A 24,664-nucleotide genomic window follows, 5' to 3' on the forward strand; every position below is an offset into this window, starting at 1 on the left:
CTGATTTTTACACTGATGAATGCTATGCCATAGGCATAGCATTGATCAGTGTTATCGGCGCTCTGCTCATTGAGCCTGCCTGTGCAGGCTTAGAGTAGCAGAGCGCCGATCGGACCGCATGGAGGCAGGTAAGAGACCTCCAGCAGTCCGTTTTACCGATCGGGACCCCCGCAGTCACACTGCGGGGGTCCCGATCGGTAAGTGACAGGGGACTCCCCCTGTCACTCACACTTAAACGCCGCGGTCGCGCCGCGATCGCGGCGTTTAAGGGGTTAATGACACACGGCAGCGCGATCGCTGCAGCGTGTCATTGCCGGTGAGGTCCCGGCTGCTCACTGCAGCCGGCCCCCACCTCCTATGAAGCGCGCTCCGCTCCGGAGCGCGCTTCATAGCGGGAATAACACCCAGGGCGTACAGTTACGCCCTAGGTCGTCTGGGGACAGACTTCCATGGCGTAACTATACGCCCTGGGTCGTCTAAGGGTTAATCTGCCTGTTTTAAGTATTCACCCAAAAGTTCTCATAATCTAGGATTAGTGCCCAATTTATTATTTGCGACTTTTTAAAAAGTCGCATAAACAGGCGCAGGCTTACGTTTGGTCAGTACCAGGTGAATAAAACTGCACAATTTTTTCATATTTGCGCCCTTTTTGCGCCTTTTTAATTAGATACATTTACTATTGCAGTACTACATGTTAATGAATCAGTCACAAGATATTGGAACAAAATACACACCAATCCCCATTAGAATAGTTACACACAATAGACTCCTTAGTAAGGGTGCGTTCACAGGTACAGGATCTGCAGCAGATTTGATGCTGCAGATTCAAAGCAAATCAATTCTGGGCCATCAAATCTGCTGCGGATCTGTTGCAGATCTGCAGATTCAAATCTGCGCCATCAAATCTGCTGCAGATCCTGTATGTGTGAACGCACCCTAAATGTCCCACTATGTCTTTTGTTACATTGTTATATCTACTTCAAACTACCCTCCTACTTCTCAGACACTCGGACGTGATGAAACTGATGAAAACAGCATTCAAAAGCTTTATCTGGGCAGGGAGGAAGCCGCATATTGCCTACCAAAATTTTGTTCTCTCACGGGACAAAGGAGGTCTTAAAGGGAACCAATCACTTAAAAAACGCATGTAAAGCTATGGGAATGTGCTGTAGCAGCACCCAGCACACTTCCCAAACATGCTTTTATACCCCCCGTCCCTGCAATGTACAAGCCAAAAACGTACTTTATAAACTCGGCGCTCTGTATGTAAATTACCCCCAAGTAGTCCTCTGGGCGGGGAGCTGCGGGCAAGTAGTCACGGTCCCTGGGCGTTCTGCAGTGCTAATCACGCCCCTCTGGGCGTGATTAGCCTGCATAATTGTGGCAGCGGCATCGGAGGCGCGCTGTCTCTAACGTCACCACGCCTACGTTCTTGCTGTGCCGCTCATGCGCAGTACAGCGGGTCCGGTCTGCGCCGTACTGCGCAGGTGCAAAATAGCCTCGAACTCATTGCCGGATCTCCAGCAATGAGTTTGAGGCTTTCTGCACGTGCGCAGTACGGCGCAGACCGAACCCGCTGTACTGCGCATGAGCGGCACAGCAAGAACGTAGGCATGCTAACGTTAGAGACAGCGCGCCTCCGATGACGCCGCCACAATTATGCAGGCTAATCACGCCCAGAGGGGCGTGATTAGCACTGCAGAACGCCCAGGAACCGTGACTACTTGCCTGCAGCTCCCCGCCCAGAGGACTACTTGGGGGTAATTTACATACAGGGCGCCGAGTTTATAAAGTATGTTTTTGGCTTGTACATTGCAGGGACGGGGGGTATAAAAGCATGTTTGGGAAGTGTGCTGGGTGCTGCTACAGCACATTCCCATAGCTTTACATGCGTTTTTTAAGTGATTGGTTCCCTTTAACATAATCCATAGAAACTGGATTATTATCTCCGTGGCCCTTGGTCTTTTCACTCCACACTAAATACTCTGCTGTCCCACAAATGATTAAACATAGTGTGTTGTTCAGGTGCACAATAGCACCTTGGAAAACTGTTAGGAGTTCTTTAAAGTGACTCTGTACCCACAATCTGACACCCCCCACCCCCCCAAACTGCTTTTTACCATCAGATAGCTGCTTTTAATCCAAGATCTGTCCTGAGGTCCGTTCGGCAAGTGATGCAGTTATTGTTTTAAAAAGACAACTTTTAAACTTGCAGCCCTGTGTCAAGTTGGCGTGGCCTAGAGTGTCTATTCCCTAGGATTGCGACACCCCACCATCCCTTCTCCCTGCCCTCTTTACCATTAGGAATGCCCCAAGAACAATTTCTCCTATTCATCACCCGTGTGAACACTGCACATGAGCTGGATCGTTTTGGGGTGTTGCCCCTCATCAGTTTGGAGCAGGATTCTGGCTAGGTGGGAGCAGTGCCTATTAGAGCCATAAGAGAAACAGATCACAGATCTCAGGGACACCACTGCCAGCTGCTGGTTAAAGCGCTCAATACAGTAAAATCCTAGGTGCATTGCTCCCTGGGAAAGATAAATATGCAAAAAAAATAAGCCTGTGGAGCCTCATTTAAGAGTTTTAAGGTATCAGGACTAGCCAGGTATCCCTCCTCAGTTTTTCCCTTGTCATTACATTGACTTATAGGGCCACTTAATGTGGGGATTTTGGTGGTTTCCCTACAGGAGCCACCCCTTAAATGGTTTTTTCCCAGAGGAATATCTGGCTAGTCCTGTGTTTTGAGACTCTTAAATGAGGCTCCAATGGCTCTTTCTTTGCAAATTCCTGTTTCCCAGGGAGCAATGTACCTAGGATTTCACTGCATTGAGCGCTTTAACCAGCAGCCGGCAGTGTTATCTATGGCTGGTCTCCCTGAGATCAGTGATCTGCTTCTCTTATGAATTGCTTCATGGCATTGTGAACTGCATGAATCTTTAAAGAGAACCAATCATGGGCGGAAATTAAATTTTTTTTTTTCGATAATTAGATTAAAATTGTAATTTTATTAATATTTGTAATTTGAATTCATTACTTTTAGGGCCGTGTTTTCACAATATACCGATTTTCTTTTCCTGTCTCGCGCCGGCTCTTTTGAAAAGAGCCGGCGCGCGACAGGAAGCTCCCGGCATGCCGAGCGGCAGGAAGGGCTCCCATGAGCCTTTGCCACCGCTCTGTAAGTACACAGTGATCCCGCGCTATACAGCGCGAGATCGCTGTGTATGAATATCCTAACTGGGCCTATAAGTGTATTCCTGAAGATACAGACTGCCTGTGCAGTCTGTATCTTATTCTCTTACCTATAGCTGCGGAGCGGAGCGGAGCAGTAAGGCCGGGGGCGGCCATCTTGATGACGTCAGTGGTGCGTTCCAGCGCTGGAACGCAAGGGACGTAATCAAGATGGCGCCCGACTTTACTGCACCGCTACAGAGGAGTGGGTAAAGTATAAGATACAGACTGCCTGTGCAGTCTGTATCTTCAGAAATAAACTTCATGAAGATACAGACTGCCTTTGCAGTCTGTATCTTATACTTTACCTACTCCTCTGTAGCGGTGCAGTAAAGCCGGGCGCCATCTTGATTACGTCCCTTGCGTTCCAGCGTTGGAACGCACCACTGTGACGTCATCAAGATGGCCGCCCCCGGCCTTACTTCTCCGCTATCCTGGATTAGGTAAAAGCATAAGATACAGACTGCACAGGCAGTCTGTATCTTCAGGAATAGACTTAGGGACAGAGAATCTTTTATTATAGGGATAGTGATTTTTAGGTGATTGGTCCTCTTTAAATAGAAAACACTGTAATGGAACTGTTATGTTTTTTTTCTATTCCCTCCTCCACACAGTAAACAAAAGCTAGTCAATAAGTTGTATATCTTCAGTAAAGGATAGCAGAGCATCTGTCATGGTCAACATTATATAATCTGTGTTGGGGACATATAATGAATGATTATTATTTTTTAATTAGTTACACGTCCCAAGGGTGGATATATACTATTTCCAGAGCCTCATGATGTGTTTGTAGAGGAAGCAGTCTTAGTTATCTGATGCAGACTAACACACTAGGTTACTCCCTGTGGTGATTTATTTAAATTTCTAACAGACACGATTGCTGTGTATGGTGTAAGGTTTTTGTCCAAAACTAATGCTCAGAGAGTTCCTACTCATTAAATACATTAGACTAATAAGAGCGGCTTGTGTTAGGACTCCCAGAGAGCTGTTCAGCCTGTGTCACTGCTTTTATTCCTGCAGAGATGGGATGATTTAGTTTGCCTCATGCAATATTTTAGATAAGCCAGGTGGTAACTCTCATGATTTGCAATAAATCATTGCCAATTCTTATGCATTCCCAACAATTAAGAGTTCTTTACTTGCAAGAGGTTTCTGGGTGTTTACATTCATTTTGTGAACTAAATTTCAGGTCAGCTTGTAAAAGATTTCACATGGAGAGTAAGAGCTCTGTAAAACATTACATAGCATGTGGCACAATAAGACTTGTATCAGTATTAAAGCCTAAACATAGTGTAAGCTTTTTCATACATAGTAATCTATGTATGTCACGTTACCAGATGGCCTGACAGTTTCTTTCTCTAAAATCTGAAGTGTAGGGCTGGGCTGGTTATTATTGGAAAGATTCAACAGTTTCCTTGAGTTCAATATTCTATGCCTGAGTTTTTCTATATTAAAGTAACCTTCCACATCACATTAAAGGGGTAATATCACATTTCATCTTACATAGGTAAACTTGCAGGGCTTATCAAGTTAAATACTTTATCAAATACATTCATTTATGCAATACATTCATATGCTGCTTTTCCCTTTAATTTTTGACAGCCCATTGGTCAGGCTAATATGTACCCAGATTCATCAAAAGTTTGATAAAACTGGGCCATAGTGTTGATGTAGAGAGATATTGGGCACCTGTACATCTTAGCTAAATCCCCACCCCTATAACCTACACCAGAGTTACTGAGAGGTGCTGGCCTTTCTGTAAATTCGGCAAATCTGAGACGCATCTCAGGAGCTAGTGTAGATTTTTGCAATGTTTTGTGCCTGCTAGTAGGCTTAAAGGGAACCAATCAGCCCAATCGGGCTGATATGGTTCCCTGAACTGATGTATACAGCTCCTGCAGCAGCCGTGACAAGTACCGGCCGCGGCTGCAGCAGTAGCTGTATACCCGGAAAAAAAAGGACTTTAATACCCCGGGCGCATTACAGGCAGCTGTGGGGAAGTAGTCATCTGGGCTGCTCCCTGTCCGTATCTAGTCAGCGCGCTCGGAGAGGATGAATGACATCCGATTGGGCTGATTGGTTCCCTTTAAATCATGGCAAATCAGGCACAAGGCCATATATTTTGATCTATAAAAAAGGCTCAAGTTGACCATTTTGAAATAATACATACATACATTTTTTGAGCAGTATGTTTCTGTGTGTTCACTGGTTTTAATGTGAACTGTAGGCTATTTAGAGTTTTGGTGTCATAATTTATTAAAGTTATATAAAAAGAAATTAAAATCCCTAAAAGTGGTTGTCTGGTAATACAAATATAGTGGTCATGTTTTATTCTGGCCTACTGCCAATTCCAATGCCAATGGGTTCTCACTGATCACCACTTCCTGATCTCTGTCTGTCACAAGGAAATCCCCAATCTCCCTTAAGCCCCTATTACAGGGGGTGATGTAGAGAGCAAGCGAGCGGCGACCTGTCAGGTCAGCGCTCGCTTGCTCCTCATTGCGCTGCTGGTGCTATTATATGCGCCAACAGCAAGCATAGAGGAGCAGGTGAGAGCCGGGGGGCTGCCTGGGCAATCACCACATCGTCCGAGCAGCCCATAGGGGACAGCGGCTTTCTGCTGTCTCCACTCCTGTTACATAGAGCGACGGCAGTAGTCCGTTAACAGGCTGATCGTTGCCATTTCAGCATGTTGAAAGACAGCAATCAGCCAACATGAATTATGATTGTTGTCTTCTATTACACGAAAAGGTTATCGGCCGAATACGGACTATCGCTTTGCCTAATGGGCCTTTACTCTGACGTTTGTTTACTACACATAAGATTTATTTATGCAGGGAATATATTGTTGTATTTATTTAAATAGAATTCTGCTTATCTTGATCAATTCCATAGACAATTTAAAAAATGTTATACCTGACTGAACAGATTAGCAAAGGGTGTGAGAGGTTGGTTTTATCTTTTATAGTTTTTTTGTCCTACAATCAGTGGCATAATGTGTCCTGCAGAGGCATATGTGAGCTAAACTTGAATGTTTGTGAAGAAATATTACCCCATAGCTTTCATTGGAACAGTCTGATAGTGCCACATAAAGGGGTTGGTCCATTTCTAACTATAATTGTAATATGCCCTAACATGAAAAGTTATGCAACCTACTTCTAGAATGTGTGCAGAACCAGTGCATCAATCACCCCACTTGACGACTTCTTAAACTAACTAGAACCTCACCTAACAAACCAAAAGGATGCCTGGGCTTCACCATCTGTTTTAAATATTCTTGGGGAAAAATTGTCCCTACTGTGAAACATGGAAGGAGGCTCTGTTTATGTTCTGGGGCTGCTTTGATAAATCTGGCACAAGGGGTTTTTAATCTGTGCAGGGTACAATGAAATCTGAAGACTATCAAAGGATTTTAGAGAGAAAGGGGCTGCCCAGTGTCAGAAAGCTTGATCTCAGTTGCAGGTCATAGGTCTTGCAACAGGATAATGACCCAAAACACACAGCAAAAAACACACATTGGATTATTGTTAAGTAGCCTTCGATAAGCTCCAACCTAAATCCTATTGATCATCTTTGGAAGGAGCAGAAACACTCTTGAGGAGTGGGCCAAAATACCTGTCGGGAGGTACATTTATAGTTACAGGAATTGTTTGATTGCAGTGATTGCCTCAAAAGGTTGTGCAAAAAATATTAAGTTAAGGGCACCATCATTTCTGTTCAGGCCTATTTCATGAGGTTTTTGTTTTTTTTATTCTGTTGAAGCATGGTTGAAAAGCAATGTCATTTTTCATTTTCATAGAAATTTTTATAAAATTTGTCAAATTCAAGTTTTTTCTATGCCCATTGTGAGTTTTTCTTTCATTAAACGAGGGTCACCAACAATTTTGTCCATGTGTGTATATGGAAGTATGTGCTAATGACAACAGCATCTTGACCTCATTTCAGGTAATCACCATAAGAGTTTAAATTGTTGGATTTGCCAGGTCATTCAATATTGATAAATACATGCAGTGTTAATAACTCAGTAGAAAGCGTTTAATCCTTCTTAACTGCAGACTTCATTGTCAAAAACCAAGCCAGGTTATGCAGAGATTAGTCTATTACAGGTTTTAGCAGGTTTTTTTTTTTTTTTTTTTTTTTTTTTTTTTTTTTTTTTTTTTTTTTTTTTTTTTTTTTTTTTCTCTCTCTCGATAATTGGTGATGGCTACAAGGCTTCTTACATGGAATATTAGGGGCCTGGGGGAGCGTACTAAGCTCTTGGCAGTTTTTGACTGCATAAGCCATTATTTGCCAGCCATAATCTGCCTTCTGGAAACCCACTTCACTTCAGAGACCAGTCATAAAGTTCATAGACAATGGGCATCCGATATAATTCACTCTTACGGCACGAATTACTCAGCCGGGGTATCGATACTTATACACAGACAAATTAAGTTTTCGGAAAAGGGGAGGAAAGTAGACGATAGGGGCAGATTTATATTTTTATATGGGAATCTAGAGGGCAGTGAAGTGGTAATGGCATTTGTTTACATCCCTCCCCCATTCTCTTATGAGGTCCTGATTAAGTTGGTTCAATATTTGCAGGATAAGCCTAATGTGTTATTGTATATTAGTGGGGACATGAATATGGTTATGGATCCTGAATTGGATAGGAGGAATAGGGGTTCTCCGACTACCCCCCGGCTCACCCCGCTTGCTAAGTTTGCTCGTGAGGTTGGCTGGGTGGATACTTGGAGATCCCTATATGGGGAAAAGAGGGCCTTTTCCTGTTTCAGTGCCTCACACAAATCAGCTTCACGAATAGATTTAATGCTTTGTAATGAAGTAGCTCTAGCTAAGGTTAAGTCTATGTCGTACATGGGGAAAACTATATCCGACCATACACCAGTAATGGTATTATTAAGATGGAATAAAAATGATATCTCTGGGGAAAGAACGTTTCGTGTCAATCCTCATTGGTTGACAATTATTGACGCTGAGAGCAGGATTGGCGACGAGATAAAATTGTTTTGGGAGATCAATAAGGGCTCTGCTTCAACCCAAATTGTTTGGGATACGTTAAAAGCCTATATTAGGGGACTAATGTATAAGGAAATTTCGATCTGTAAGCGGAAATTTAGAAGTAGGGAAAAAGAACTGGAGGATCGAGCAACTGCCCTCCTGCAGGAATTTCATCGTGACTCCTCTGATGAAAACTTGCGGCTCCTCAGGGAGGCTCAGGATTCTCACGCCCTGTTCCTCCTTGAGAAGGCGGAACAAAAATTTTTTTTTCGCGAGCAGAAAAGGTTTATAGTGGCAGGTAAGCCTAGTAAGATTCTCGCTGATATCGTGAAAGCACAAGATCCTAGGAAAAGAATAGAGGCTATTAAGGGACATTCTGGGGAGATTATTAGAGAGGAGCATGGTATAAGGAGGATATTTAGGGAATTTTATAGTAAATTATATTCCTCGGAGGGGGATGCGCCTGAGGATCGGCTCAACCAGTTCTTTAGTGGAGTGAACTTACCAACTGTCACAGTAGAACAGAGAGCAAGCCTAGATAGAGAGATTTCCTTAAGTGAGTTACAAAAAGCTTTAAACTCTATGCCCAATGGTTCTGCTTCTGGACCAGACGGGATTCCAATGGAATTTTATAAAAAATATGGAGGGGTCTTGTCGCCAATCCTGCTCGAAGTGTTTTATGAATCCTGCTTAGCTGGCAATCTCCCACAGTCTATGTTGGAGGCCACAATAGTTATCTTCCCCAAAAAAGATAAAGATAATACTGAACTCGACTCATATCGTCCTATCTCATTGCTAAATTCGGATATTAAGTTATTCTCTAAAATTATAGCACTCAGGTTAAAAGAGGTAGTTGGTTTATTGGTTAATGAAGATCAAAATGGATTTATTCCACAGAGATCCACCTTCACGAACATTGAACGAGTTTTCGCGGATGTTCAGGTTGCTGGAGATGATCCCCACTCTATCCTGTCGCTTGATGCCACCAAGGCCTTTGACAGGGTAGAGTGGGGATATCTGTGGAAGGCTCTCGGGGCCTTTGGCCTCGGACAAAATATAGTAGCCTGGATTAGGATGATGTACGACTCACCCAGGGCGAGAATATGTATAAATGGGGGCATGACGGAATGGTTTACCCTCTCTAGAGGTACCAGACAGGGGTGCCCTCTATCCCCGACCCTCTATGCTCTGTATATAGAGCCCTTAGCTACAGCTATAAGACAAGATCCATTTATAAAAGGTTTTGGCCTGAAGTCGGATTTAGGTAAAATAATTCTGTATGCTGACGACATGCTTGTCATGGTGCAGAACCCAAATAGGGCAATTCCTAGAGTAATGGAATGTCTTGAGCGATTTGGAGAAATCTCAGGGCTTCGGGTAAATTGGAGCAAGTCTGCGTGTCTCCCGATCGGTCAAGAAGAAATCCACCCAGATTTTGGTCTTATGAAGTTAAATAAAGAGGATAGCATTAAATACCTGGGGATTAATATTTCATCCGACCCTAGAAGATATATTGAGCTAAATGTCAAACCCTTAATCAAAAGACTGGAAAAGAAAATAGATATTTGGTTGAGATTACCCCTTGCTCAAGTGGATCGTATAGCACTTATTAAGTTAATAATACAACCTCAGATAGTATATGTATTGCGCTCTGCCCCTGTCTGGGTCCCTAATAAATGGTTCACATACATAGAAGTACAACTGAATCGCCTCATTTGGGGAAGAAAGCGTGTGCGGATCAAATATGAACATCTTATAATAGGGGAAAAAGAGGGAGGGCTCTCATTGCCGGATTTCAAGTTATATTTTTTTGCACTGCACTTACAAAATATTCAGAGGAATAGGGATACACTTTTAGGGAAGTTTATTCTAGGATTAAACAGTAGATGTGGTAAGCACCTCCTCAATATTCTAGAGGCTGGTGCGAATAGTAATAAAGATTTCACATATTTGCACTTATGGAGTAAAGTCTGGAATAGTACTAAGAAATTGTGTCATATAACGGGTAGTACGCAATTCACACCGTTATGGGGAAATCCTGAATTAGGCGAGCTAGATAAAATAGAAACTAGCTTTTGGGTCTCTAGAGGAATCACAGTATTGGATCAAGTTTTTGAAGGAGGGAAGTTACTGAGTTTTGATCTATTAGCACAAAAATATCAGCTAGATCAGCGAGGTGTAATATATTATAGACAGTTAGCACATGCAGTTAAGTTCACTCAAGATCAGGGGATATTTAAGACACAATCACATGAGATCTTTGCACACATTTTGACACTCAAAGGGAATAGAAAAGGAGAGTTGGGAAGACTGTATAAGTCGATTATTAGAATTAGTACTGAGAATAAACATATGGCTTGTAAGCTAAAATGGGAGCGCGAGATAGGTGTTATCACACAGGGTGAATGGGACAATATTTTCAAAATGGCTAGTATAGCCACTATTAATAAGAATCATAAACTTATACAATGGAAGATACTCAGGAGATTGCATTATTCTCCACAGTTTCTTAAATTAATTAATAAACGTACAGATGCAATATGTAGTAAATGTGGCTGGCATGACGCTTCTAATCTTCACCTATTATGGGAGTGTAAGGTGATACAGGATTACTGGCAAAAGGTAGTTACCAAAATAGAAGGGCAAATAAAAGTAAAGATTCCATATAATCCACTATGCATAATATTAGGCTGTACAGTGCAAATATCGGAGCATCAAATATTAATAGCTAAATTGTTACTTATTGCGCGGGTAATCTTGATGAGGCACTGGGTGGATACAGAAGAGCCCCCTATGCTCGAGTGGCTATACTTGGTAAATAAAATCAGGTGCTTTGAAAAGATCTACTATGCAAGTAATGAAAAGGGGAAAAAACGCTTTGGCAACATATGGAGCTTATGGTAAATGTGGTCGAAGTCATCATTGGCAACACAATAGATTTTTTTTTTTTTTTTTTTTTTTTTTTTTTTTCTATTCCCGTTCCCCCTCCTGCTTACTTCTCTTTCCTCTCGGGGTCCTCAGCTGGGTGGGGGGTGGGGGGTGGGGGTTGGGGTGGGGGATGGCTGGGGTAGGGATTGGGGTATATTAAGTAAGGTGTTTCCTATTCTGCATATCATCTCCGTACTCTCTGGAGCTCTGGAGTATGGTTCTTTATGGAAAATGATAATGAGTAGCAAGGTTGATAAGGATGCTTTATTTTGTATATGCGTATGGTGAAACCGTTACATGTACTGGATTTATCCTTGTGTGAAATTGTATTGTATATATCAGCAGGAACTCGGGTTGTGCCGGTCCCTGCTTTATATGTAAAACCTGTTCTCGAATATGGGAAAAATTTAATAAAGACTATTTTAAAAAAAAAAAAAAAAGTTATATAAAAAGAAATTAAAATCCCTAAAAGTGGTTGTCTGGTAATACAAATATAGTGGTCATGTTTTATTCTGGCCTACTGCCAATTCCAATGCCAATGGGTTCTCACTGATCACCACTTCCTGATCTCTGTCTGTCACAAGGAAATCCCCAATCTCCCTTAAGCCCCTATTACAGGGGGTGATGTAGAGAGCAAGCGAGCGGCGACCTGTCAGGTCAGCGCTCGCTTGCTCCTCATTGCGCTGCTGGTGCTATTATATGCGCCAACAGCAAGCATAGAGGAGCAGGTGAGAGCCGGGGGGCTGCCTGGGCAATCACCACATCGTCCGAGCAGCCCATAGGGGACAGCGGCTTTCTGCTGTCTCCACTCCTGTTACATAGAGCGACGGCAGTAGTCCGTTAACAGGCTGATCGTTGCCATTTCAGCATGTTGAAAGACAGCAATCAGCCAACATGAATTATGATTGTTGTCTTCTATTACACGAAAAGGTTATCGGCCGAATACGGACTATCGCTTTGCCTAATGGGCCTTTACTCTGACGTTTGTTTACTACACATAAGATTTATTTATGCAGGGAATATATTGTTGTATTTATTTAAATAGAATTCTGCTTATCTTGATCAATTCCATAGACAATTTAAAAAATGTTATACCTGACTGAACAGATTAGCAAAGGGTGTGAGAGGTTGGTTTTATCTTTTATAGTTTTTTTGTCCTACAATCAGTGGCATAATGTGTCCTGCAGAGGCATATGTGAGCTAAACTTGAATGTTTGTGAAGAAATATTACCCCATAGCTTTCATTGGAACAGTCTGATAGTGCCACATAAAGGGGTTGGTCCATTTCTAACTATAATTGTAATATGCCCTAACATGAAAAGTTATGCAACCTACTTCTAGAATGTGTGCAGAACCAGTGCATCAATCACCCCACTTGACGACTTCTTAAACTAACTAGAACCTCACCTAACAAACCAAAAGGATGCCTGGGCTTCACCATCTGTTTTAAATATTCTTGGGGAAAAATTGTCCCTACTGTGAAACATGGAAGGAGGCTCTGTTTATGTTCTGGGGCTGCTTTGATAAATCTGGCACAAGGGGTTTTTAATCTGTGCAGGGTACAATGAAATCTGAAGACTATCAAAGGATTTTAGAGAGAAAGGGGCTGCCCAGTGTCAGAAAGCTTGATCTCAGTTGCAGGTCATAGGTCTTGCAACAGGATAATGACCCAAAACACACAGCAAAAAACACACATTGGATTATTGTTAAGTAGCCTTCGATAAGCTCCAACCTAAATCCTATTGATCATCTTTGGAAGGAGCAGAAACACTCTTGAGGAGTGGGCCAAAATACCTGTCGGGAGGTACATTTATAGTTACAGGAATTGTTTGATTGCAGTGATTGCCTCAAAAGGTTGTGCAAAAAATATTAAGTTAAGGGCACCATCATTTCTGTTCAGGCCTATTTCATGAGGTTTTTGTTTTTTTTATTCTGTTGAAGCATGGTTGAAAAGCAATGTCATTTTTCATTTTCATAGAAATTTTTATAAAATTTGTCAAATTCAAGTTTTTTCTATGCCCATTGTGAGTTTTTCTTTCATTAAACGAGGGTCACCAACAATTTTGTCCATGTGTGTATATGGAAGTATGTGCTAATGACAACAGCATCTTGACCTCATTTCAGGTAATCACCATAAGAGTTTAAATTGTTGGATTTGCCAGGTCATTCAATATTGATAAATACATGCAGTGTTAATAACTCAGTAGAAAGCGTTTAATCCTTCTTAACTGCAGACTTCATTGTCAAAAACCAAGCCAGGTTATGCAGAGATTAGTCTATTACAGGTTTTAGCACCATCAAGAATTTCAGATTATCTAAATAACTATGTAAAGATTGCCTTGTGTTATTGCCTAGTTTTTGGATTTAAAAAAAAATGTCCAAGGAAATTGCATTTTTGTGGTTGTAACAAGAATTAATTATGTCTAAAAGTACAATATTTGGCAGGTCAGGCATGTCACGTCACTGAATAATTGGTTGCTCTTTCTGATTTAGGTATAATTGTAACGAAAGCAGGTTTACTGCCATGATACTAAAACGTGTTGGACAATTCCCAAACCCTTTGAAATAATTTCCCATTAAAGCAGTGTAGCATGTAAATTGGGTTACAGTTGTGCTTTTCAAGAAGTAAAGCAGCTGTACTTGCGGAGAATTCTAGAACTCTAGTAGGTAACAGCGTGGGGTGGCACTTTGTTGTCTTATTAAGCAATAGAAGGTGCTTAACAGGGTAAGCAGATGGTTTTATCTTTATGCATATTTACTATCACTTACATGACTTAGGACTACAGATGAACGAACCTCGAACAAGCTCGAGTCCATCCAAACCCAATCTTTCGGCATTTGATTAGCGGGGGCTGCTGAAGTTGGATAAAGCCCTAAGGCTACATAGAAAACATGGATATAGTCATTGGCTGTATCCATGTTTTCCAGACAACCTTAGAGTTATCCAACTTCAGCAGCCACTGCTAATCAAATGCCGAACGATCGGGTTCGGATGGACTCAAGCATGCTCTAGATTCGCTCACCTCTACTTAGGACATAATTACTGCCAAAATATTCAACAGAGCAGTCTGCAGACTTGGTACTAAAACGCTTGGATCACATTGCTTGTGTAAAATGGGTCATAAATACACAACAGAACCATTTTGTCTGTAATTGCAATATCTATAACAACTCCATAGCATCCTGGTATCCCCATTTATCTCCATTATGTTTCTGCTAGGGTATCTGCTTACATTTAAATGTAACGTTCATTACAAGTAAAGCACTTTGCTGTAAGTTTATTACTACACTATAAATGTACAAATTAGCCGCCTTCCAGAAGGAAGAAAACTGTATGTCTAGATACACCTATAGTATGATCAATTAAGGAGCATTGTAACATAAGTAGGCATGTCAGTCAAAGCAGACAGCCATCTGTAGATAGCTGTATTTTGTTGGTTGGGTGAGATACCTTATGACCCCTGTACACATTAGAAAATAGTTGGCTAAAACTGATGAGAAGCTTACTGTCTGTGTATCAGGACCCTCCTGACTCTCCTTCATCATTGTATGAGAATGGTGGGGTATGTTGGACTTCAACTGCCCTAAACTTTTATTTTTGGAGAGAGAAGCTGCTGTTAGGAGTCCTGCAACACCCTACTCTCTCCATTAGGCTAAGCCAAATGTTCATCTCTATGAAGGGTTTCAGAGAGGTTACTGTTAGTTGAACAAAGTTTGGCTGACAGCTGCTTTATGTGTATAGGTGCTGTACACACGTCTTGGAAAGCATGGGTTCTCCTTACAGGGTAGCTACTTATAGATGGCATCAGAGACCAGTACCTTCCCATAGCTATTTTACTAATGTTGTGTTTTTTAAACAAGAAAAAGAAAAGATTATTAATTGCATGAATCCGATACTTCAAAAAACAACTTTATTTAGATTCACAGGGAGCATTTATCATGTGCGTACTATGGACGTTTTTATATAGCTTTTGCATCATTTACAAAAAGTCATATGTGATGTCATAAACTTGTGCAGATTTACACAAAGTCACTCTTAAAAACTTACATTACTGCTCAGAGCAGGAGAAGATTTGCACAAAGTCACTCCAAAAACTTACATTACTGCTCAGAGCAGGAGAAGATTTGCACAAAGTCACTCTAAAAACTTACATTACTGCTCAGAGCAGGAGAAGATTTGCACAAACGTGCAAAGATTTGTGAACAGTAAGGATTGGCACATTATAAATGGAACTAATAAATTATTATTAAACTTATCTATAAGATTAGTCATAAATACAGTGGTACCTTGGTTTAAGAGCATTTGGTTTAAGAGCTCACAGTTTTTCAAAATTGTGACTTGGTTTAAGAGCATTGCTTTGGTTTAAGAGCTCCCTGTACTGGGTGGGAGCAGGAGTGGAGGAGGGGCATGGCCTGCATAGCGGGGTCTACAGCACTGTACTCTGACCCAGGAAGTCTCCCTCACCTTCCAAATCATAGCAGATCCACTTCAGGCTGGGGCTTGCATAAGGGGACAGGACTATAGAGGTAATCTCTCCATAACTTTAACCCTTCTCTCCCCGGACAGAGAGCGCTGCTATACTGTGCCCACATCTGCCCTGCTTATTCCTTCATGCTCCCTGCAGTCTCTGTCAGCCCTTGTGTTTCCCATCCTCTCCATTACTGTACAGTAACTTATAATATCACATATTCTGCTGTTTCTGGATGTTTGTTTCATCTGTTTTACATGTTATTCAGAATAATAAATCATTATTTTTGGGATGTGGAACCAATTGTCTGCATATCAGTGATTTCTTATGGGGAAATTTGCTTTGGTTTAAGAGTGGATTTGGATTACAAGCGCGGTCCCGGAACAAATTATGCTCGTAATCCAAGGCACCACTGTATAAGATTTCATGCTGCAGCACACATTTTTTACTTTGAAGACGGACCAGGAACCAAAAGTCACACATATTTGTGCAGATGATTGCTCAGAAATTCTAGACTTTCTCATGCAAAAATCCATGACTGCATTGCATTTTCAATGTTTTAAATCTGGATAAAGAAGGAGTTTTTATTGCGTATGGAATTGATGCTATATTTTGTTGAAATGTGCAAGTTTGGATAGACACCAAGCTTCTGGGCACCCTTGAGCTTCACACATAGAAAGGTTGAAGTGGTGATCGTTCACTTATCTACAATAAGATTCTGTTTTGATATTGAGTTTAAAAGGGTTGGATTGCTAATAAAATTTATAGATGTAACACAGTTTTAATTGCGTATATCTTATTTGCCCCCCTTTTAGCTCTCCGATGAGGATATAATGGGATACTACCAAAAGTTTGAAATGAGGCGAAATGAGTTGGAAGCATTCAACAGGGTAACTTAATTATATTAATACTTCTTCTCATGATTTTTTTTTTAAACGTTTGTAAAGAAAACCATCAATTACAATAGTTTTTAGTAGTTTTTTTTATGGTGATCTTGTTTTTAATGTCCTATAGAAAAAAATCTATACAAGACGTGTCATTAAATACACTATAGTGTTGTTTTGAAACAAATGCCACTAACCGCCCCCAAAAATCTGCACAAAGATACCACAAATCAAAACGCTTTTTTATGAAGAGGGATTTATATTTCTGTATAGGCTTTTGTACGGTATATTAAAAAATTTGCTTGTGCAGTGATTGAGTTTAATTTAAAAAAAAAAAAAAAAAAAGGGCTCGACTTTCCACACTTTTCACTTAAGCTGATCACTAGCCTCAGCATTCTCTGCTTGCATCCAAACCATGGGACTGCTGAGGTGCAGCATCACATTGATGTAAATAATACCATCACAAATGGACCAGTAGGAAGATAGCAGTGGATTTCGTTTTTTTTCTCTATTTTACTAGTACAGTGGTACCTTGGTTTAAAAGTAACTTGAATTAAGAGCATTTTGCAAAGAGGGCTTACAGTTTTTCAAAATTGTAACTTGGTTTAAGAGCATTGCTTTGGTTTAAGAGCTCCCTATACTGGGTGCGAGGGGGGAGTGAGGAAGGGGCATGGTCTGCATAGCTGGGTCTACAGCACTGTTCTTTGACCCAGGAAGTCTCCCTCCCCTTCCTAATCATGGCAAATCCACTTCAGGCTGGGGCTTGTATCAGGGGACAGGACTGTGGAGGTAATCTTCTCATAGCTGTAACCCCTCTCTTCCCGGACAGAGAGTGCAGCATTTATGTGCCCATATATGCCCCGTTCATTCCTTCATGCTCTCTGCAGTCTCTGTCAGCCCTTGTCTTTCCCATCCTCTCCATTCCTGCTATAATGTGCCTGCACTTACTCAGCTATGCACACTGCTGGTATAATGAACCTTCACTCACACTCCGCTATATACACTGCTGCTATAATCTGCCTGCACTTATACTCGGCTATACACACTGCTGCTATAATCTGCCTGCACTTACACTCAGCCTCCTGCACAGCTCTGTAATTCTCACTTCCTGATTGGTCCATGCTAAACACACACCCCTTCCCCATTGCTGTCATGTGATCACACAGACCTCTGACAGCAGCCCTGCTTCTCTATTCTAGTCTGTTGTACTACACTACTGCAATATGGGCATCTGCAGTTTCAGGCTGGGTTCACACTATGTATATTTGAGGCTGTATTTGTGAGGCTGTATAGCAACCAAAACCAGGAGTGGATTGAAAACAAAGAAAGGCTCTGTTCACATAATGTTGTAATTGAATGGATGGCCGTCATTTAATGGCAAATATTTGCTGTTATTTTAAAACAACGGCTGTGGTATTGAAATAATGGCCGTTATTTACTGTTATATGGCGGCCATCCACTCAATTTCAACATTGTGTGAACAGATCCTTTCTGTGTTTTCAATCCACTCCTGGTTTTGGTTGCTATGAGGACCTGACATGAGGACCAAATACTGCCTGAAATATACATAGTGTGAACCCAGCCCCCTCCTGTATCTAAAAACTGCTGCTATGTTGTTACGTTTATGCACTTACTATATATTATACTCCACATGCTGATTGCTATACTGTACAATAACTTATAATATGACATATTCAGCTGCTTCTCATTGTTTTTTTTTTCATCTGTTCTGCATGTTATTCAGAATAAAAAAAAATCATTATTTTTGTGGGGTGGAACCCATTGTCTGTATTTCAATGATTTCTTATGTGAAAAGTTGCTTTGGTTTAAGAGTGGATTTGGATTACAAGCACAGTCCCGGAACAAATTATGCTTGGGCACAACTGTACTAGTCTTTACAGGTATAGGCATTAAATGCCTGCAGTATGAAGGAGTTAATTGACTATATGTCTGTAATTTAAATTGAGGTATGTTGTTTTGGAATAAATATACATAAAAGGATACACACTTTCCTGGCGATGACTCCCCTGTAGGGTATTTTTTAACTGCACTGCACAGTCTTCTTGCAAGTTTGTAATCTCTAACCTACCAAGTAAATTTCTTATCTGTATCGCAGAATGGGGCCATCACCAGGAAACCTTTGAACAACAAAGCAGCATATTCAATTGTTTCCATCTCTTGTTAACAGAAAACCTAAAATATAACATTCCTATGAGAAAAGACTGCTAAATTATGTTTTTAGTGTATTTCCCCTCAGATAATATATCATATAATTAGAACTGTATGTTTTTTGACATTGAAAAAGTTTATCATTAACAAATTTGTATTAAAACTGAAGGTGTTAATACAGTACCGCAGACAAAAAATCGATACTACTATCGATTTTCGGGGCAAAAAAACGGTTCAATACCAGGATTTCCTGGTATCGATACTTTGTTAAACTACAAAATAGCGTAGTTTAACATATAGTGCTGAGAACATGACAGGCGGCTACCTGAGCGCCTGTCATGTTCTCTCTGTGCCACCCCTGCGGACACAGACCCGGGACCCTGCGCGCTCACTCGTGCCCAGATCTTCCACCTACCATGCAGCTGCCACCGGCAAATTTTCCGTCGCCGCTCCTGCCTCTGACATCGCCAGCCCCGGAACACGTGTGTGTCACTGCGGGGTTGGCAACTGCGGGTCCTATGGGCTAAGATGAGGACCTCCCCCCCCCCTCCACAGGCACCAAGCATGAGACACAGCTGGGCCGGTGAGTGTCTGAAAAGGGCAGAGGGGCAGCACAGGGTCGGCGGCAGGAGAGGGAGGAGAGCGGCTGAGAGCTGCACGGTCCGGGAGAGGAGAACGCAGGAGAAGGCTGGAGGTGGGGGAGGCGAGGAGGGGATCTGACAGGAGGTGGGTGGCTGTGAGGTGAGGGCGGCAGGAAGGACCGTCGGGACAGTCCCGGGGCCGGCATCAGCAATGTGGGGGGTGAACAAAAGGTTGGCCTGGCTGCGACTGTGAAGGGAAGTGGGAGGGGGGCGGTAGCCTGCACATTACTCTGCCGCCCGAATCCAGCTGGAATAGTGCAACCCCCATCATCCCCCTGACAGCTGAAGTGTATTACATGACTACAGTTCCCATCATCCCCCTGACAGCTGAAGTGTATTACATGACTACAGTTCCCATCATCCCCCATGATAGCTGAAGTGTATTACATGACTACAGTTCCCATCATCCCTCTGACAGCTGAAGTGTATTACATGACTACAGTTCCCATCATCCCCCCTGATAGCTGAAGTGTATTACATGACTACAGTTCCCATCATCCCCCTGGTAGCTGAAGTGTATTACATGACTACAGTTCCCATCGTCCCCCCTGACAGCTGAAGTGTGTTACATGACTACAGTTCCCATCATCCCCCTGATAGCTGAAGTGTGTTACATGACTACAGTTCCCATCATCCCTCTGACAGCTGAAGTGTATTACATGACTACAGTTCCCATCATCCCCCCTGATAGCTGAAGTGTATTACATGACTACAGTTCCCATCATCCCCCTGATAGCTGAAGTGTGTGTTACATGACACATGACTACAGTTCCCATCATCCCCCTGATAGCTGAAGTGTATTACACGACACATGACTACAGTTCCCATCATCCCTCTGACAGCTGAAGTGTATTACATGACTACAGTTCCCATCATCCCCCTGATAGCTGAAGTGTATTACATGACTACAGTTCCCATCATCCCCCTGATAGCTGAAGTGTATTACATGACTACAGTTCCCATCATCCCCCCTGACAGCTGAAGTGTATTACATGACTACAGTTCCCATCCTCCCCCTGATAGCTGAAGTTTATTACATGACTACAGTTCCCATCATCCCCCTGATAGCTGAAGTGTGTTAAATGACTACAGTTCCCATCATCCCTCTGAAAGCTGAAGTGTATTACATGACTACAGTTCCCATCCTCCCCCTGATAGCTGAAGTGTATTACATGACTACAGTTCCCATCCACCCCCTGATAGCTGAAGTGTGTTACATGACTACAGTTCCCATCCTCCCCCTGATAGCTGAAGTGTATTACATGACTACAGTTCCCATCCTCCCCCTGATAGCTGAAGTGTATTACATGACTACAGTTCCCATCCTCCCCCTGATAGCTGAAGTGTATTACATGACTACAGTTCCCATCCTCCCCCTGATAACTGAAGTGTATTACATGACTACAGTTCCCATCATCCCCCTCATTGCTGAAGTGTATTACATGACTACAGTTCCCATCATCCCCCTGATAGCTGAAGTGTATTACATGACTACAGTTCCCATCGTCCCCCCTTACAGCTGAAGTGTATTACATGACTACAGTTCCCATCCTCCCCTGATAGCTGAAGTGTATTACATGACTACAGTTCCCATCATCCCCCTGATAGCTGAAGTGTGTTTCATGACTACAGTTCCCATCATCGCCCCTGACAGCTGAAGTGTGTTACATGACTACAGTTCCCATCATCCCCCTGGTAGCTGAAGTGTATCACATGACTACAGTTCCCATCATCCCCCTGATAGCTGAAGTGTATTACATGACTACAGTTCCCATCATCCCCCCTGATAGCTGAAGTGTATTACATGACTACAGTTCCCATCATCCCCTTGATAGCTGAAGTGTATTACACGACTACAGTTCCCATCATCCCCCTGATAGCTGAAGTGTATTACATGACTACAGTTCCCATCATCCCTCTGATAGCTGAAGTGTATTACATGACTACAGTTCCCATCATCCCCCCTGATAGCTGAAGTGTATCACATGACTACAGTTCCCATCATCCCTCTGACAGCTGGTGTGTATTACATGACTACAGTTCCCATCATCCCCCCTAATAGCTGAAGTGTATTACATGACTACAGTTCCCATCAGCCCCCCTGACAGCTGAAGTGTATTACATGACTACAGTTCCCATCATCCCTCTGACAGCTGAAGTGTATTACATGACTACAGTTCCCATCATCCCCCCTGATAGCTGAAGTGTATTACATGACTACAGTTCCCATCATCCCCCTGATAACTGAAGTGTATTAAATGACTACAGTTCCCATCATCCCCCCTGACAGCTGAAGTGTGTTAGATGACTACAGTTCCCATCATCCCTCTGACAGCTGAAGTGTATTACATGACTACAGTTCCCATCATCCCCCCTGATAGCTGAAGTGTATTACATGACTACAGTTCCCATCATCCCCCCTGACAGCTAAAGTGTATTACATGACTACAGTTCCCATCATCCCTCTGACAGCTGAAGTGTATTGCATGACTACAGTTCCCATCATCCCCCCTGATAGCTGAAGTGTATTACATGACTACAGTTCCCATCATCCCCCTGATAGCTGAAGTGTATTACATGACTACAGTTCCCATCATCCCCCCTGACAGCTGAAGTGTATTACATGACTACAGTTCCCATCATCCCCCTGATAGCTGAAGTGTATTACATGACTACAGTTCCCATCATCCCCCCTGACAGCTGAAGTGTATTACATGACTACAGTTCCCATCATCCCCCTGATAGCTGAAGTGTATTACATGACTACAGTTCCCATCATCCCTCTGACAGCTGAAGTGTATTACATGACTACAGTTCCCATCATCCCCCCTTATAGCTGAAGTGTATTACATGACTACAGTTCCCATCATCCCCCTGATAGCTGAAGTGTGTGTTACATGACACATGACTACAGTTCCCATCATCCCCCTGATAGCTGAAGTGTATTACACGACACATGACTACAGTTCCCATCATCCCTCTGACAGCTGAAGTGTATTACATGACTACAGTTCCCATCATCCCCCTGATAGCTGAAGTGTATTACATGACTACAGTTCCCATCATCCCCCTGATAGCTGAAGTGTATTACATGACTACAGTTCCCATCCTCCCCCTGATAGCTGAAGTTTATTACATGACTACAGTTCCCATCATCCCCCTGATAGCTGAAGTGTGTTACATGACTACAGTTCCCATCATCCCTCTGAAAGCTGAAGTGTATTACATGACTACAGTTCCCATCCTCCCCCTGATAGCTGAAGTGTATTACATGACTACAGTTCCCATCCTCCCCTGATAGCTGAAGTGTGTTACATGACTACAGTTCCCATCCTCCCCCTGATAGCTGAAGTGTATTACATGACTACAGTTCCCATCCTCCCCCTGATAGCTGAAGTGTATTACATGACTACAGTTCCCATCCTCCCCCTGATAGCTGAAGTGTATTACATGACTACAGTTCCCATCCTCCCCCTGATAGCTGAAGTGTATTACATGACTACAGTTCCCATCGTCCCCCCTTACAGCTGAAGTGTATTACATGACTACAGTTCCCATCCTCCCCTGATAGCTGAAGTGTATTACATGACTACAGTTCCCATCATCCCCCTGATAGCTGAAGTGTGTTTCATGACTACAGTTCCCATCATCGCCCCTGACAGCTGAAGTGTGTTACATGACTACAGTTCCCATCATCCCCCTGGTAGCTGAAGTGTATCACATGACTACAGTTCCCATCATCCCCTTGATAGCTGAAGTGTATTACATGACTACAGTTCCCATCATCCCCCTGATAGCTGAAGTGTATTACATGACTACAGTTCCCATCATCCCCCCTGATAGCTGAAGTGTATTACATGACTACAGTTCCCATCATCCCCTTGATAGCTGAAGTGTATTACATGACTACAGTTCCCATCATCCCCCTGATAGCTGAAGTGTATTACATGACTACAGTTCCCATCATCCCTCTGACAGCTGAAGTGTATTACATGACTACAGTTCCCATCATCCCCCCTGATAGCTGAAGTGTATCACATGACTACAGTTCCCATCATCCCTCTGACAGCTGGTGTGTATTACATGACTACAGTTCCCATCATCCCCCCTAATAGCTGAAGTGTATTACATGACTACAGTTCCCATCAGCCCCCCCTGACAGCTGAAGTGTATTACATGACTACAGTTCCCATCATCCCTCTGACAGCTGAAGTGTATTACATGACTACAGTTCCCATCATCCCCCCTGATAGCTGAAGTGTATTACATGACTACAGTTCCCATCATCCCCCTGATAACTGAAGTGTATTAAATGACTACAGTTCCCATCATCCCCCCTGACAGCTGAAGTGTAATACATGACTACAGTTCCCATCATCCCTCTGACAGCTGAAGTGTATTACATGACTACAGTTCCCATCATCCCCCCTGATAGCTGAAGTGTATTACATGACTACAGTTCCCATCATCCCCCTGACAGCTGAAGTGTTTTACATGACTACAGTTCCCATCATCCCTCTGACAGCTTAAGTGTGTGTTACATGACTACAGTTCCCATCATCCCCCCTGATAGCTGAAGTGTGTTACATGACTACAGTTCTCATCATCCCTCTGACAGCTGAAGTGTATTACATGACTACAGTTCCCATCATCCCCCCTGATAGCTGAAGTGTATTACATGACTACAGTTCCCATCCTCCCCCTGATAGCTGAAGTGTATTACATGACTACAGTTCCCATCATCCCCCCTGACAGCTGAAGTGTATTACATGACTACAGTTCCCATCATCCCTCTGACAGCTGAAGTGTATTACATGACTACAGTTCCCATCATCCCCTCTGATAGCTGAAGTGTATTACATGACTACAGTTCCCATCGTCCCCCTGATAGCTGAAGTGTATTACATGACTACAGTTCCCATCATCCCCCCTGACAGCTGAAATGTATTACATGACTACAGTTCCCATCATCCCCCTGATTGCTGAAGTGTATTACATGACTACAGTTCCCATCATCCCTCTGACAGCTGAAGTGTATTACATGACTACAGTTCCCATCATCCCCCTGATAGCTGAAGTGTGTGTTACATGACTACAGTTCCCATCATCCCCCCTGATAGCTGAAGTGTGTGTTACATGACTACAGTTCCCATCATCCCCCTGATAGCTGAAGGGTATTACATGACTACAGTTCCCATCATCTCCCCTGATAGCTGAAGTGGATTACATGACTACAGTTCCCATCATCCCCCCTGATAGCTGAAGTGTATTACATGACTACAGTTCCCATCATCCCCCTGATAGCTGAAGTGTGTGTTACATGACACATGACTACAGTTCCCAT

At 42.6% G+C, this 24,664-nt stretch overlaps 1 protein-coding gene across 3 annotated transcripts in view; it reads left to right on the forward strand.

Annotated features, from left to right (window-relative positions):
• Positions 1-24,664, forward strand: part of METTL25 (methyltransferase like 25) — a 165,258-nt gene that overhangs the window by 124,881 nt on the left and 15,713 nt on the right. For all 3 annotated transcript variants that reach the window (XM_069974027.1, XM_069974021.1, XM_069974035.1), the window contains exon 12: positions 16,442-16,516. In XM_069974027.1, the coding sequence (XP_069830128.1) occupies positions 16,442-16,516 (75 nt within the window). The remainder of the gene's footprint in view (positions 1-16,441; positions 16,517-24,664) is intronic.

Source organism: Dendropsophus ebraccatus, chromosome 1 (assembly GCF_027789765.1).
Source record: "Dendropsophus ebraccatus isolate aDenEbr1 chromosome 1, aDenEbr1.pat, whole genome shotgun sequence".
Classification (NCBI taxonomy): Eukaryota; Metazoa; Chordata; class Amphibia; order Anura; family Hylidae; genus Dendropsophus; species Dendropsophus ebraccatus.